General features: G+C 37.2%; 1 protein-coding gene across 6 annotated transcripts; it reads right to left on the bottom strand.

Moving 5' to 3' along the window:
- Positions 1-211: 211 nt before the first annotated feature.
- LOC125675054 (sine oculis-binding protein homolog A-like) lies at positions 212-16,849 on the bottom strand. 6 transcript variants are annotated; one of them, XM_048912531.2, is made up of 4 exons: positions 16,239-16,849; positions 8,156-8,369; positions 4,800-4,880; positions 212-2,886 (listed from the first exon to the last, which is right to left on the bottom strand). In XM_048912531.2, exons 1-4 carry the CDS (start codon positions 16,338-16,340, stop codon positions 971-973), a joined length of 2,313 nt encoding a protein of 770 aa, XP_048768488.2. In that variant the 5' UTR covers positions 16,341-16,849; the 3' UTR covers positions 212-970. The 6 variants fall into 6 exon arrangements, with proteins under 6 accessions (XP_048768488.2, XP_048768487.2, XP_048768486.2 ...); XM_048912530.2 differs by having other exon boundaries at positions 16,230-16,601; XM_048912529.2 differs by lacking the exon at positions 16,239-16,849 and adding an exon at positions 12,471-15,620.
- Positions 16,850-17,565: the final 716 nt, after the last annotated feature.

Below are 17,565 nucleotides of genomic sequence, written 5' to 3'. Positions count from 1 at the left end.
AGAGAGAGAGAGAGAGAGAGAGAAGCGCCACTTGTTAGTGCAAGTTTGTTATCAAATGAACCGTTGACTTTCACTGCACTACATTGTGTGCAATATTCTATACAGGTATCCACATCAACAAGTTAAACCGACTCACTTCGTGTTTAACTTATTTCAAAATCATGAAAAGAAATCGTTGCATTTCTGGTCATCTCAGAAATAAAATCAAAGATTTAGCACTATCACATTTTATTTCAAAAATAATGGATTTTTCCTTTAGTAAACACTGATATAATACTACGATGTGCTACTTACAGAAAGCGGCAAAACTATCAACAATCCTGCACAAACATAAACAAGAAAAGGTGATACTAACGAAGACCATGGCATTAGACGCCCTGACAATAATTTAGCGACATAAGCGGCGACCATTAGACGCTCTCAACATTTCAGAAGATATATTGCACATTTTTACCAACAATTGCACATCATAGTAAATGATAAAGGGACTCTAAGCAGCTCACTCCCAGTTTTACATAGGAATGGCCCTTGAATGTATCATGTCCTAAGACACTATAATTACATACAGATACCTTACATAGAATAGTACACAATTACAACTGGATTGATTAAAACACCATCGGTGTAAGAAAACCTCCACATTTTGTTTGATTTGCATTGAAATTATAAACTGTCAGAGCAGAGTCTCGGTCATTTAATCAAATATATCATAATTGTGTCTCAGAATTTTGTTATAGTAATTTAGTCAAATATATCAGAACTTTGTCATAGTAATTTAGTCAAATATCTCAGAATTGCATTACAATCATTTATAGTGAAATATATCAGAACTGTGTCATAGTCATATGGTCAAATATCTCAAAATTTTGTCACAGTCACTTAATCAAATAATTCGGAATTGTGTCACATTCATTGAATTAATTGAATAAGAATGGTGTCACATTTAATCCAACATAGAATCGAGTCACAGTCACTTGGTTTTTATTCTCGCTCTCATACACCTCCGCCTGGCAGCCTCCATGACGTCTTTCGGAACCGATCGGGAATAAGATCGACGGTCAGGGGAGGGACTCCTCGGTTTTTTAGCAACGCATGGAGCATCCAGAATAAGTCCCCGTCTACTCGCGTACTTTGGATCGACAGGGGGGAGAGGTAATTGTTGCGACAGAGGCGGCTCCTGGCGGGGACTGATGATGTGAATTTTGGGTATCTTTAATCCGGAATCTCCGTTTACGCTGTGCCTCTCCGATCCTTGTCCCGGTGAACTGTCTGCTTCAACATTGTCTTTATTTTCCTTTCCTTTATAAACCTTATTTCTGCTGTAAGCGGTGTTCGACAAATCTATTGCACCATCGCAAGACTGGTCTGAAAAAGAGTCATCTAAACGCGCTCGTTTCGAGAGATCTAAAGTTCCCTCCGTATTGGGGGAATACGAACGTTTCAAGAGATCGGACTGAGTGGTATAACGTAATTCTGACATTGTAGACCCACATGAATTCACACTTTCACTTCTGTCCGAACTACAAGACGCACACGACAGAAAGTCTCTTGAAGACGTTTCATTTTCGTTCACATCCCCTTTGAATCGCGTGTAGTCTTTTCTCTCAGGTTCGAGATTAGGTTCAGATTTAATTTGAATTGTCGACCGTGTATCGTCTTTTTTCTTGTTGTACACTTCCAGTATTTTGTCCATTGTGATGGGCAGAGGCAGGGGTATAGGTATGGGCATCGGCAGTGGGACGGGCACGGGGAGAATCATCGTAAGGGGCGGGATACCCCCTAACGTTGCGGAGCTCATCCCATTTTGTCCATAAATCCCTAAACAACTCGGAAGGCTGGCCACGTTAGGAGGAGTTGGGGTTGAAAATGACGCATTCCGTGGCGTACCGGACCGGGGTGTATTACTCCGCGCTGATGATGTATGTCTAGAAGACGTGCGACCTCGATCCTCGTTTGCGGTTTTCGAAGACTCGCTGTCGTAGGTTGGTGAAACGGGAAACCGTTTGACGTTTGACGTAGTGGGTGTTTCCGTCCTTGGAGGTAACACTGGTAAACCATCCAAGGGCATGTTTGGAGGCATGAACCCAGGGGACATGAATCCTGGATAAAACCAGGGAGGTACGGCTCCCATAGGTGGCATGCCCATTCCGAATGCTGGTGACCACATATGGGGATGCATGATGGGCATTCCAAGACTAGATTGTACAGCATCCGGGGACTTCGAACTTGGGACTGATCTCTCATGATAACTCTCTTTCAGTGAAGCTCGCTTGCTTTTGTCACGACTGTGCATTCTTTCCAAAATACTTCTGTTCATAACAGGAAGTTTATCGGAACTTGAGGAAGCAGATGGCGAAGATTGTCGTCTGCTTTGATCAGATTTTGAATCAGATTTCTGTGACAAATGTTGCGAGGATTTCTCAGCGTGTTCCTCATTTGCAATCGCTTCTGAATCCCTTCTTCTGGATTTGGCGTTGTTGTGCTTTGCATTGCGGAGCCAGAGGTCAGGGGTTATGAGAATCTGTTGATCAGAAGAAGATCCCTCGTGATCAGATTTACTTTCCGTTGGAGAAATCTGTTGTAAATGTTCCTGTGTCTCTTTACAAAATATGTTCATCTTGTACTGATTCAAACACTTAGAACTACAAAATTGTAGCTGTGTTTCACCGTCCTGGAAGTCTACGTAATTCACGGTGTGACGTACGTGTTTACACCAGTCACAAATTTTGTTCTTTTTGAAAGATGCTCTTCGACACTGATCAAAGCAAAGCTCGCTGCAGAAAGCCTTAGTAGAGGTGCTTGTTTTCAGGGTAAACAGTTTGACGCCTAACTTCTGACACCAGGCGCAGACAATGGAGCCAGATGGAATAGTTCCCTCAGGGGCACCTGCAAATCACAGACAATGGTTAATCTCAGCCATCATAAGCATACATATACTTGCAAAGAATCGAATTTCAAAAGAACATAAAACTGCATTGGCAAGTTCATATCATAATTGAAATATTCATACTTGGTATATATATCATGTATTCATAACACACATATAATGAGCAAATAAGGGCAAATAAAACGATTTACTATCGGATTACTCAGGGTTTAACAGAATATTTGTGAGAAGGTTGGAACTTGATTCTAAAATCATTCGAAGGTCTGGTATCACACCAAACAAACAGAAACAGCGATGGCAGATGACTCAGTAGAAAAGACGTGTATTTCCTACTGCTTTCAAATTTCAAAGTCAGACGGGCTTGGATTACAATTAACACACAGGATAGGGAATTTTGATCCCTTCTGAATCAAAGGACTGAATCTGAGACACGGTTTTTACACCGGTTCGGGTCACGAAATCAGATATCCATTGATTATTAACTAAGATGATTTTCTGCCTTAGTCTTGGATTGGAAATATCCAAAGTCTTCTTAAGGGGTTTTAGTTTTCGTTATGAGATATCTATGTACACACAGGTCTTTACAGAAACCACACGCCAGCAGAGATGGACGGCTGTCTCGATTTACTCAATTTTCATGTTGCTGTGTAATTAAGACGCATTGTAAATTCAAATTTCGTGCATAAAAAGCTGACGGACCAGATTCAGGGATAGGTTTTCTCGTGCATCCCACGGGGGATCGCTTTTCATGTTATTAAGATGTTACAAAACTTGAATTCTATCATTGTTTTCTGGACGCATTTCTTTTCCTGAGAGAGAATCATTTCCATCTCCTTATGATAAAACAAAGTGTTTTTTATTTTGTTTTTAATACGTATGCGTTGTTTGATATAGCGCTATAAATTTTCGTTAAAAGGATCTTTTCCAGAATTCCTTGTCAGAAGTCTTATAATTCGTGACGATTAAATTTTCTTGAGTTTTATGGATACTTATACATCCCCACTTCCCATGAATTTCTAACTTCAACGAAATGCACACAAAATATATCATGTACAATGATCATATCTCTGAAATTAAATCAAGACAAAACTTTAAAAACTTGGAATTCCACAAACATTGGCCCCCGTAAATCTAAATGATTCATATATCAATACAGTATCCATATACCCTACAATCAAATCATATTTTACTTAAATTCTAACCTTCCGTAAAACTTTTTTTATTTTGTTGAAGTCGTATTACCGAAGGTTGTTTCTATAAATTAAATTATAAATGTACTCCTTTGCACAAAACAAAACCCATCGTTTCCTCCTCAGAGAACCCCAATTCTTCAGAAATATTGCACATGCTCTACTTATGTCATAAGAAAGATCAAATTACAAATTACATTTTTGAAGATAATGCAAGCACCTGCTACTCTCCCTGTGGAAAAAGACGTTAGTGTTGTCTATTTGAGTTTGTGGGGGAAACCACAATGACGTCGACATACTGGTTTGCGTTTTAAGGATGTGGTGTTTTCCCCGATTGGTTGTAATGTAAAAAAAAATTTTTTTGTATTTAACATTAACTTTGTTTAATTCGATATGTTATTGTACAAATTACAATAAATGAATGAAGGACATTCATGAAGTCGTCTTATAGAATGAAATGTTCGTGCTCCGACATTTAAAGACTAAGAATATCGCTTCATTTTACGCGTGGTTTAGCCTTGCTGTCAAAAGAGTCAAAGAAGTCACAAAAACTTCGTAATAATTTCCCGTCTTCTAGACAAATAAATGTATGGTGTTTGCGGGTATACACTCTACCGGTTATTTTCCTATTACACATAATAAAGATGAAGACACGCGCACTATCCCGAGGAGATTGAGGCGATGTTGACCATGCATTAACTGAACCATGCAGTTAGCCATACCCGTTAATCCGTGTTGCTTGGTAAGAGCCGTGACTAGGTTGCGGTGTTGCGCAGCAAGATTGGTCTCACTATCACTTCGACCTTTAAAGACGAAAGCGAAAAATATTACTGACCAACACATGTTCAGTCATTAAATCCTTCATGTTCTCAGAAAATTCTTCAATTATACCTCATGCACTGAATTTTATGTGATTTATTAAATTCTTGCTTTAGAGTTAATAAACTCCAGGCCGACACTGATCCAATATCATATGTTTGACTTCAGTGACATCACTCTTAATTCTTTAATCATTTAATATCTCTTTAGGCCACCATTAAGCAAGCGAGGCTTCCGGATAAAACAGGTGCGTGTAACAATCTCTTGGTCGTTTATCTTAGGTCATTACTTAACTACATTTGTATTCAAGAAGTGGTCAAGTCAATGTTTCCATGTTGGATTGCTTGTTGAACATTGAAACAATTTCAAGGTGGAAACAAACATGATTACAGATAGCATATAATCAGTGGCGGATTTAGAGGGGGCGCAGACGGCGCCCCCCCCCCCCCCTAAAATTTTCAAATTTAAGGTAAATCGCGGTATCTTGTTTCGGAAAATGTACTAAACGATAAAAGAAGGAATAATTTCTTCCATTCTCGGAGAAATAAAGGACAAAATCCTTTGATTTCTTGAATTACTTTATTGGGAGAACTTAATTTTTTCCAAAAAACCCTTAAAATTTGGGTCATGTTTATTAATTTCACCTTATTAAAATGATAGAAAATAGTACAAATGACTTAATAGGAGAAATATTTCAAGCCCCATAAAATCTGTAAAATCCAGGAGCTTCCGGGGGCTTCGCCCTGGACCCACTGCCTCATAAAATGTCGCCCCCCCGTAACCACAATTCCTGGATCCGCCCCTGATAATGGTACCCATCAAGTAGAGAATGTCAATGTCCGAGAGTATTTCAGTTGTAACGGTTGGTACCGTAAAGCCGGTTTTTTGGCGGGTGTATAATTTTGGCCTATTTTGAGCGATTTCCAAAGATTCAATAAAATATAAATCGCTAAAGGTACGTACATCAGTGTACATATACATTGTATGAATTATTAGAAATGAATTCGACAAAATTAATTGTATACCTTGTGGACCCAAATATAGCTATACCTTACGAAGCGAGGGTGGTTCTGCCTTTTGATGACAAATCTGGATTTTTATGAAAAGCACACTATACTCATTTGTTGCATAGTAGAAAATATCTATACACACTTTTTATTCAAATCGAATTTTTTCGTAAATTCAGTAGACCTTTTCAATGACCTTGACACCTGTAGTAGTAATCTTATACGTGTACATGCAGTTTGTTCTGAACAACTGTTGAAAACTTGATCTGATATCCACTGTTATTCACATATTGCTTAGTTTACTTGGATCAGCAAGCTCTGAACTTATTCCATCCACAGACAACTTTATATGGCTGCATATGTTGAATATCAACCACAGACACCCAATACGAACAATATGACTACATGTATCAGTCCTTGTCACATCCGGGTAACTGATATTAATACTATAACTTCAAATACATTCACATCAGTGAATAATAATAAAAAAAAAAAAATATAAAAAAAACGTTCTGAAAACTGAATTCGAATGAGCTCCATTTTCTTATTTATCGAGCTTAACAGTTATATTGGTAACAAGTAAGTTTTTTTTTTATTCAACACCGCTAGGCGTCGCTTTTACCTAGCCTTCTTTGTGAAATGAGGATTTTCCCCTCTACATATTTATCTTAGGTATTCGATTGGTAATTTAATCCATATCTTTGACAAATTTTGTTTAATTGGGTTCGGAGTGTTAGATTATTGAGGTGTAGAAAATAAACATGTACCGAGTCTTTGTTGTTGATACTTCATATAGTCCGAGTTCACACGCAGTTCAGAGCTAACGATACAGTGGGTATTGGGTTTTGGATGAAAATGCTGTTTAGATTTTATATTATTTGTAAATTATAGACATGTTCCTTTATCAATTTATATATTTGTACTTTTAAGTCTAAGCAAATAAAAAAAAATCCCCGAAATCCAAGAATTGTTCACGTTGATGTTTAAATGCTAGAGGAATCAAATGAATGAAGGAAAGTCGAAGTGAAGTTAGCGTGCCTAGAGAAACCATCACGCAAGTCTTTGCAAAACTATATGAATTAAGACAGGAAATTTTCAAAGTGAAAGGAAATACGGAGTTTTGTGTTTCACCAGCCATTTTAAGGATGATTTAGTGAAAGATCAGGTTTCCGGCGAAATTTCCATCAGTCTTCAAATCAAGATAGTTTTCTATCTGTTTGGAAAAAGCTACCAGAGTCCAGTTTCTTCTTGAGCAGGGGAAGCAAACGCACTGCGCAGCGTTCGATTTCTCTTTGCAGTGGAACAAACGCACCGCGCCGATCAAGTTTCTCACGATTTGACAAGTAAACGTTCGCCTCGGCATCAAACAAGAAATAAGACCCTTCGAATTTGATTGAACTATATTGTCTTACATTTTATTATCTCCGGAAGGCGTTCTGTCTGGAAAACATAGAACTTTCCGATTCTGAAATATCTAACAATAAACAGATAAGTGTTGCCATTAGTTGCTGTTGATTTTCATACAATGCCAGAAAACGACATCTTAGATCATAGTCCATGGGTGATATCAAACCGTCTGCACCATTTGTTTTAGAAATTTATTTGTACTCACCGAGTCACCATTGATTTTCCGACCGAGAGACCATATCCTAGTAACAATTTGACAGAAAAGCTAGTTGTCTCTTGCCAGAGTCCAAACTGGAAGAGGAAAGAGATACCCCTGTCTGCTCAGGGTATCCCTTACATTTCATGTGGCTGATAAATCCAAATACGGTAAAATTATACGGTTCGGAGTTCAAATCGCGTGTAAAAATAAAAAAGATAGCCTCAGGTCATGGCGTTCATCGAATTTAATATGATTTGGTTGTAATCGAACACCACAAAAAGGAAAAAACCCGCCAGACCACTATAAGCTAAGGAAACCATATCAGTTTCATTAGAAGAATGCTGAGGGAATTTTTGATGGCGGCAGTTGGGGGATGTGATACGATAACAAAAATGTTTTGTGCACATTGAGTGCATTTTCTATCAGATATAAGATACTATCAAGTTTTAAAAAGGGATTATTTTTCATCGAATTTCATTGATAAATGCACAACTTGTCGGTAATGAATACACCTGATTTCTAAAGATAAATGTTTCAAGACTCTCATCCTTGCTCTAGATAGATAATTAATGCATTTGTTGATAGAAAGCAAACAGAATTAGAAATCTATGCATCACGAAAAATATATAAATATTGCTCTACTCACTTCTGGTATACTTGGAAAGGTCACTTCTTCCAGAAGAACTATCGCAACTGTCTACGCTGACGTCATCACGGGAAGCGTCATCTAACGGCGACAGGCGATCGTCTGCTCCGGGGCTGGTGAATCTATCTACGTTGAGATTTTCTGTTTCTGCTCTGTCGAATTTTTCAAATCCATAGAGACCCAAGAGTTCGTTCATAGTAGATTCTGCATAGTCCTAGAACGAGAATTGACTTTCTCTCATTAGTTTCTCTTACTGTCTGCAGATTCCACTTCTCGTTCATACGCTATGTTAAGTCGACCTTGTTTAAGAGACAATGATTTGCGGCCTACTGTCACCTTGAAAATTACACTCTCATAAAAAAATTTACCTCCACACCTAATTCAAAAACGGAGGATTATTTCGAATATCACATATCACGTTCCAATAATATATTATTACAAATGAGTCATTTTACACGTGTTGTATTTTATAGTTTACCTAGGTGACAACAGTTACGAGAGCCTGTACAAAATGACGAAAAGCGTCAAATAGCGGACATGTAACTAGTTCGTAAGCATGCAAGACTTTACCCGAACGGGTCCTTTATCCAATTACCCAACTGTGTCATAAAAGATGGGGCATTTTTAAAAACTTGTTGGGAGTATCAAATAAATTACCCCGTAACTCGATCTCCCTGTCTTATTATTAGAACAAAACAAAATCGGACACCCGAAGGCCTTTTAAGGCGATTGTATTTCGGTCGTATAAATGTGATATTGCATGGAATCAAAAGGTTCATTTCGCCTTGCTTGCTATGAAAAGTTAGTTGTGTGAGATGATACGCGACAAGGGTCCTAGGGGGCTGTCTTTTCAAAGTGACAAGACGGTAATTTGATTAAGGAATCTTTCAGAAAATTGTCAGCGACCAGGACAGGTGTGAGGCAGCCTAAAAAAGGAGGGGTCGTTGTTAACAGATTCAGTTTTTCAAGGATCGACAGACTTAATTTTCTGGTGTTATTACGTTAGACATTAAAGAACCAAGTTTAGAAAATGACTTTGATGAATGAGAAGTCTTCCAAGAGGGTTTATAGCCTTTAAGCATGAGGATAAAAATACCCCAAAAAAATCAATCTTTCACTAATACAGAAAATAATATATATTCTTATGATATACAATGTGGGCGTACTTTCTTGCATGCACTCACATACGTCAGAAAAATGTACAATGCGGGTAACTGTGTTTTGATAGACGAATAATATAAAACCTTTCTTGAAAGAAAAATCCCAAATTCACAAACGGTAAAAATCAGCTTTTAAAATTAACTTATCTACTGCCTTTTAAAACTGCCCATAAATTCTTTTTCGTTTAAGCTTTGCCTTTTTTTTTTTTTTTTTTTTTTTTTTACAATGTCATGATAAGGTGCTGTGCGCGCTAATAGCCGAATTTTCTATCACCCCAAACAGCAATAATCACCAAAATCAATAGCTCTTTATTTTCATATTTGACGCTTTTTAAAATTTAAGGTATGTTGATATTCAAGTCCTTATATTGACATTTGATACACCTTTAAATATTTTTCACGTAAACCTCACGTGTTTTGAACAGAAAGAAACAATAGATCGCTAATCTGTTAATCATTGTAACGATGTCATTTTGTAATTTTTTTTTTCAATTTACACAAATGAACAAATCAAAATTGACCCACTTTTAGAATTTCAAACTCTAACTACATCTATACAATCCGATTCATTATTCACACAACCTTGGCGTATTTAACGTACGTAAGTTTAAGATTAAGACACATTAAAAACAACGAACATGTTACTGTTTACATACCTATTTCCTCTCTCACTCGATTAAATAGGAACTGTTGTCCATATGACATTCAATTGTATATAATTAAAAACATCTCTCTCTCTCTCTCTCTCTCTCTCTCTCTCTCTCTCTCTCTCTCTCTCTCTCTCTCGTTTGAAAATTTAACTGGAGGGAGAAGTATGAATACTCCTAATTCTTAATACTGTGGATATTCCAGATGATGAATGCAATAATAAAAACAATCGAGGCACGGAGTTAACGTCGATGACAGGGGGTTTTAATAGGATTATTTCAATGACTATGTCGTCTTGTGAATCCGGATATCAATGAGTGAAATACAAAATTTACAATAGATTTTTCAACCACTCAGTCAATTCAAAAGTTGCAGTAGATTGTGAAAATTTCATCCGTTCAATGCGCCATGGGAGGTGGGAATATGTAGGATGAAGCGCCCCAGTGCGAGGACTGCACGTGAATCGGTGCATTTTTTTCGATCATTACCCTGGTATTTCTCAATATGTAACATTATATGGTTTTCAAAACATCTGTGTTTAATTTCGGAGTAAATAGATCGAGCCTATATTTCGCCAGGAACCGCTCACAACAATATCACTTTCAATGTGTCTTTGCACCCAACATCCAAGTAATGTCAAAATTGTTGAAATTCGAGACTTGATGCTTGTTTTCGAAAATGTTGCCCGTGTAATCCCGAGACGTATCGTGTTCCTTGTTCCCAAGGAGATGAGATATTTGGCGCCAAATTATAACGTGTCTTGCAGCCTCTTCCGTTGCAGCAGGCGATAAAATGGTTAGCACTTGAACACCGGAAGTCTTAACAAATTTTGTTATTTTTATATAAAGTGTGAAAAATTCATGGCTTTTAATTTTGTTATTGCTTATCGTTATTGTTTGGTCAATTATCTTGTCATTTCAAGACCTGTGTTGACTATTTTGTGTAACAATGCAGACATTTTTTTCTTGTTTTGTGTTGAGATTCATCTCATTTTTGATAGCGAAATCAGAAGTTTGATATTTGATACTTCATGTATGACTCAGAGAGATATTTGTTTTTCTATTTCACTTTATAATTCTTTAAACAGGAGATCTAGACGTACTTTGAAATTATATCACAAAATAAGTGTAAAATTTCATTATCTTAAAACGTTGTTCAACAATCGCGATTTAACATGTACACTCATTTTCACTCTTAAAACACGACCAACCTCCATAAAAAATACTGATTCATATTTCAGATATCTTAAGAAACTCACGAAGTAAATATATGCGGAGGATGAAATAGCATCCTCTAACCATTGATTTCCTAAATCTTGGCGGAGGGTAGTTATTAGGCTAAAAATGTAACCTGACCCATCGAACCTTCCAATTGCAAATGTTTCTTCGATTGGTATGGCACGATAGATCATTATAGCGAACTGAAGTGCCCGGATCAGTTTTCCTAGTGTATAAATATGCATCAGTCGGTATCATTGTCAGAGAGAAAAACCTTGGACATTTAATACGCAATAGAAATGTCAATTTTGTAAAATCGTTGCTATAATTCACCTCGGATTCAATTCGCCCATTTGTTAAAGGTTTCGAATTTCACTAAATAGCACGTGTCGGGTTCCGACACCGCAGACCGATACCCTCTCTGAGTCACGGATGGTACTTTCCCAGGGCGGCTGAAACTCAACAGTTCAGTTTATTTTTGGTATTTGTGATTTTTCGAAGATTAACAATATATACAAACTCGATGTTCTCCCCAATCCTGTACCTTTGTTCTATTTCTATCTATTACGTAATATCGCGTGTTACAATACACATATTGCGGGGGACGATCATAATACTGAACTTATATAAACTTTGAAATATTTTGGAGAATATTTCCTTTAAATTAATTCTATGTGACCGTGTATTGAACATCCGGATTTCTCACCAACAAAAAAAAGTACATGCAAAAGATAATAGAGAGAGAGAGAGAGAGAGAGCGAGAGAGAGATACCGACAAAGAGAGAGAGAGCGACAAAGAGAGAGAGAGACAAAGAGAGAGAGAGAGAGAGAGAGAGAGAGAGAGAGAGAGAGAGAGAGAGAGAGAGAGAGAGAGAGAATTTTGCAAATTAACGAGGAAATAGACAGAAATAGTTGAAATTTATTATTTCAAGACTATATGAATATGTCAGTTCAAACCTTTCCCCCCCAAAAATATTCTCCAATACTTTTAACGTATAAAATAACTGTTAACACAGTTTGAAAAAGAAGGAAGTTTTCTAGAATTAAACATTACATCTTGTTACGTGTCAGTGCTATGCAACAACAAGACATTTGTAAGACGTGACAATGTTATGTTGATACCGGGTTCCACGTCTTCCCTAAAAACACAATTCTTCCTTGATTTTCAAAACGACATGGAATTATATTCAAAATTCCCACGACATGATTAAATTGGATAAAGAATGCGTAATTTAATGTTTGCAATTTGAGTCTTTTCAAACATAAATAAAGAAAAAATAGACGTGATACCTTTTCAAGAGTATTCATACATGCAAGACTTGCGAAATGAATCGGTACCGATTGTTGTATCTCGAATTCATAGTCAACGATGAACAAAGGCGATCTTTGGCAAACCCATGCAATGGAGGGCACATGTGACCCCTGTATTATCATCTGACATCGCAGACGGAAGATATGAAATTACAAAATATATATAAAAAGATGTCTGATCTAAACTTCCTTTCAAATAAAATCAAATCAATATATTGGACCTATCTAGTTTCATGGTAATTCAAGTGTTGCATATCAATTCTCATATAGTGTTTATCTGAGTCAATATATATACACGTCTACAGATGATGCACTCCAATTTAAAATCTCATTTACGTAACTCATAAGCGGGCTTCGTATGTTATTCCCATTATAATACAGGTAACCAAAGACGCTGCCATATTGTCATCAGAATTTGTTCTACAATAACTCCGTCCTTGTGCTAAAAATTAGTGAGGAATTTGATCCTCCTCGCAATATAATTTTGTTCTAAACTAATATCACCGAAAAAACAAATATAGACATAAAATTATCTGATGGAATTGTCATGTGAAAATAAACGCCGCGCGGCCCCCGTTCCTGATGTTACATTACGACGTGTTACGAGTGTAAAGTGTCAGCTTAATTGTCTGTTAAGGTCTTTTGACTGGTTCCCACCACTATCGTTTCGGTGGTTCCCAGACCTCGGAGTCTGCAGAGTACTACTGATTAAGCCTCTGATAACGCGCCAGACACCCTCTGTCGGCTACAGGGTAACACAATGCGACATTCAATAGCCATACTATGCTTCACTTACGTATACGGGGGTCTACTTGTTTACGACATAAGCATTTTTTCATAGACTGACCGCTTGTGAAAATGCACCCAATGGACTCAAATATCCCTCATGTTATTTTTTCACAGTATATATATGCATTTTCGCTACTTATTTATTTTTCGTTCTGAAATGGTATTTTCCATGTACAGTATCTAAATTCTGGTCCAACAGCAACATGATAACACAGTGCCTTAGACAGACCAATGCGGAATCCCCGTCCTTGGTTTTTATATTTACCATGTTTATGACCACCATCTTACCACGTGCTGCTAAATCTATTTTAAATGACTTTGATGTAGAAGTAAAATTGTGCTTCATTAGTCCACCCTTTGACTCGCTAACGGTAACTATAGTTACGAGCTCGTGTTCTGATAAACTTGACTGGGTCCCGTCAACAGTTTACAAACCTGAGTAGCATACATGCACCCCTCCCCCCATTCGGCCAACTTCGGCAGATTTCGGTACTCTTCATCTAGATGGAATCGACCGAGGTGATCTGAGTGACACCCCCTCCTCATAAAAATACATGGCGACGTCATAGTACAGGTATATCGGAGTTGTCCTATGACATATTCATTTAGCCTTCTTCTAATTTCCCTTTATAGATAAAAATTGGGAGGATTTGTAATACAAACAATTAGATGGACAGCTTTCACTTGTCGACTTAAGAAACATTTCTAAAATCCAACTGGAGTTGGCTACTTATTGTAGGTTTATTAGCCATTGAGTCTGACGTTTTTACTGTTTACAAGATAAAACGCAGCCTATCTACTGGTGATAGTTTGGATGGGTTAAACTCGCGTGCAAATACGCGCAAGTTTGTTCCAACATTTCCAGCTTTCATTTTTGCTAGGAACGGAGTTCTAAAGCACGTCACAGTTTGTGAAATTCCTGTTAACTGACCACTACTCCAATTTACTGCATGGGAATTCTGATTTTCGTAATTTTATTACCCATATTTAATGTGTTCACTTTTGTCTCCACTATACAGCGAGCTAAGCCTAAACAGACAAAGACATATGCCTTCAACATCTTCATCAGCATCTGACCTCGGCAAAGCACAAAAACACATGATGAATGCCAAGACCGATGTCATAAAGGGTATAGAAATCGTCTTAGATTCTGCGAAGAATAATCAATATTTTATCTATTTCATTCCAAAAAAGTAAATATAGTCTCTTGACTTAAAGTAGATGATTTGTGGAAAAATCGATGCAATGTCTAATGGAATCCGAGGCATCTTTGTCATAAAGACGTTTGGATTGTTGAATGGCGTGTCGTCTGCTAAGATAGGCCATCCGGTGCCCGCCGATAGTTCGTCCGAGCTTCCTGTGGTTATCAAGCCCCGCTGTAGAAACTCTAATGGGTAGATAATGAGGGAAATTATCTTTGACAAATACTTCTTGAAACAATAGATTTACTCAGCCCAACATTGATTTAATATGGAAATTCGGAAAGTTTTGTAAAATATTATTAGAAAAAGTTCAGACAAAAATGAAGATACAATCAATATATAATTCGTTATTGTTATTCTCAAACTATTTTGAGCTGAATTCTGAATTACAAGGAACTGGTTTGTCACGTGTGTTTCACCGATAAAACATTAGATACGATCAAGGTCGCCACATCCTTATTTGAAATAATATTTCAAGTCATTATGTTTCCCCAACAGAGAAAATTTACCTCCAACTGCTCAAAAAGTTTGAGTGATTAAGTCGTCTTTCAAAGGCTCCAGCACTCTTAGCGAAGTCAAGATGATCATTGATCGAGGTGAATTTTAAGTGGTGAAAATTAATTTTAGATGAAGACGCTCGACTCTTTACAATGTGTAGCTCTTCTTTAGTATACGCTCTGGCACGCGCATCGACGTGCATAATACATAAAATGTGTTCCTGTTTACATCTTTTACAAAGCGGGAAACGGGGAAGATTGGGTTACAACAGTTCTTATAAAAATGGACAAGAATCTATGGAACGCTTCTGTGTGTGCCATCGTCTGCTTTCTTTTACATCATCATGCGATCTCTTCAGAACAGTAACTAACAAACCCAAGAGCAGGTTTCAAAAGTTGATGAAAAATAATGAAAGATAACATGGTGCAAAAGGTAACCAACCCGATTCCATTGATAAACATCTTGAATGGACGATGAAATTAAGGGGGAAAATGGAAGTGGAAATCTTCTCGTGATATCTTGGAGAATAATTTGATTTATGAGAAAAATCAATTTGCACGGTACAAAAAAGTAAAGAAAAAGAAAATCCTAGAGGAAAATAATAATCAATTCACTGAAAATGAAGAATGAAACCCTGGAAGAAAATCAAAATAATGCACAGAGCTCAAAAGAAGTATTGATACAATTGATGATAAGCGAGTGTTGTCACGATTCGATAAGTTTACAGCAGATGATGGAAGCTGCCATTTTTTGCATCAATTGTTCAAACAGTTTTGCACATAATTCCACAATTTTACCTATTTCAGTATTATTTACATGATCTCTCCTTTCACAATTACAAACCTGACTGCAGTATATTGAACAATGAGGGTAATTGTTTTACTGATTGACAGTCAGTTATTTCTTGCTTGGGCAACAGCGCGATTTAAAGTTTTAAAATGTTTCATTTTAAACTCATTAAACATGTTAAAATACTAAGCAGATTATAGTGTGCGTTTGTAATCAGATGAGATAAGATCTTAAACTTTTCGTTTTCATTCAAGACTTGTCAAGGTACTTCATCCGCTATTGAACATTGCACCTTCAATTGAAAACGCATTGTTCTCGTTTAAAAACAAATCCACTTGAACATACCACGGAAGAAGTAAGCATTAAATCTAATGAAAAACTATCATTAAAAGTTTCTAATTACTTCAGAGTAAAGAGATAAAACTCCCGCCAAATGTATCGATAATCAGACGACACACACCATCCTTACCTTCATCTCTGAGTTGGGTTCGTCTGCTGTGAGGACAGCGTCGTCCCTATCGTCCGAAGTCTCCTCGTTTGAAGAAAGTCGTTCATCTTTTGAATCTTCCATGATTGGACCCGATTAAGTATGATCCTGAAGCAGTATGGCGTCCGTTTGCTTTGCTTAACGTGATGGTAGTTAAACCAAATCGAGCCGGCGCTATTGACTCGATGTAAGCGGAGAGGAGGGATACCTGATACTCCATATTGATACACTAAGTCTATAGCGTTCGGAAGGCACACATAACTTACTTCAGGCGCGCATTACAAGAGCCGTGTTTTGCCTTCTGAGGCAAACACTTGGCGGATCAAATGTCCCGGCTGTCTAAATAACAAGTTTTTGATGGCACCGTAAGGTCAAAATAATGTCCTGTACCGTTAGACATTGCTTCCTTGTTTTGTTCCTCTATGGTATGTACTGATTCTTTACACCCCTTTAAAAGTCTTTGATCCACGCCTATGTTTTGTTTTTTTTAATTCGGGAGCGGAAAGAACTGTCTTCTTTACAATGTATATACCTGTGGAACAGCACTAGAATTTATTCTGAATACTGTTAGAAGTTTTAACTTATTGGGTAAAATTAACAATATTTTTCTCTCTGTTTTCTGTTTGTTGATTTAGTTCCCAGTGGGAGGATGACAAGTGCATCTTTCTATCGACAATACACAACATGCAGTGTGATACATGAATCATTTCCCTACCTATCAACAACATTAGCCCTCAGAAAGGGTGGAATTCCCGCAAATAAAATACATGCATATCTGAATTTATAGTGAGAACGGAGAAAACAATGAAGATATTAAGGTATTAATTTGTCGAAAGTTTCGAAAGACGAAATATTTCAATTCATGTCATTCCTTATGGTGGTATATTTCTGCCACCTACATGCAAGTTATTTTTCTTCAGATCAAGTCACTTGTGCGTAATAATTATGTCAACATGCATGATAATTATGTCATGACAATTATGCTAACATGTGTTGATACCCAAATCTTGAGAAAAATTATTTAAAGTAAAGAAATTAACATTTCACAAACTATTCCTATACTTAACATATTCCGCCACGCGCCATTTTACACGCGGTGTGCAAATTTTACATATACTCAAATTTTGCACCCTAGAGCATTTTGGCGCATGTGAATAAGGTAGATACAGGTCTGTAGCTCTCTGGGAGATAGTGGGACATCCCAGAGAGCTCCAGATCTGTTACTAATGAACGTGGGTAAGAAAGATTGGTACATGGGTATTTTTATCCCTAGTGCAAAATTTACATCTAGTACTTGTCACACCTGGTC

This window comes from Ostrea edulis, chromosome 3 (assembly GCF_947568905.1).
Source record: "Ostrea edulis chromosome 3, xbOstEdul1.1, whole genome shotgun sequence".
In the NCBI taxonomy this organism is placed as follows: domain Eukaryota; kingdom Metazoa; phylum Mollusca; class Bivalvia; order Ostreida; family Ostreidae; genus Ostrea; species Ostrea edulis.
This window is presented reverse-complemented; position numbering and strand designations above follow the sequence as displayed.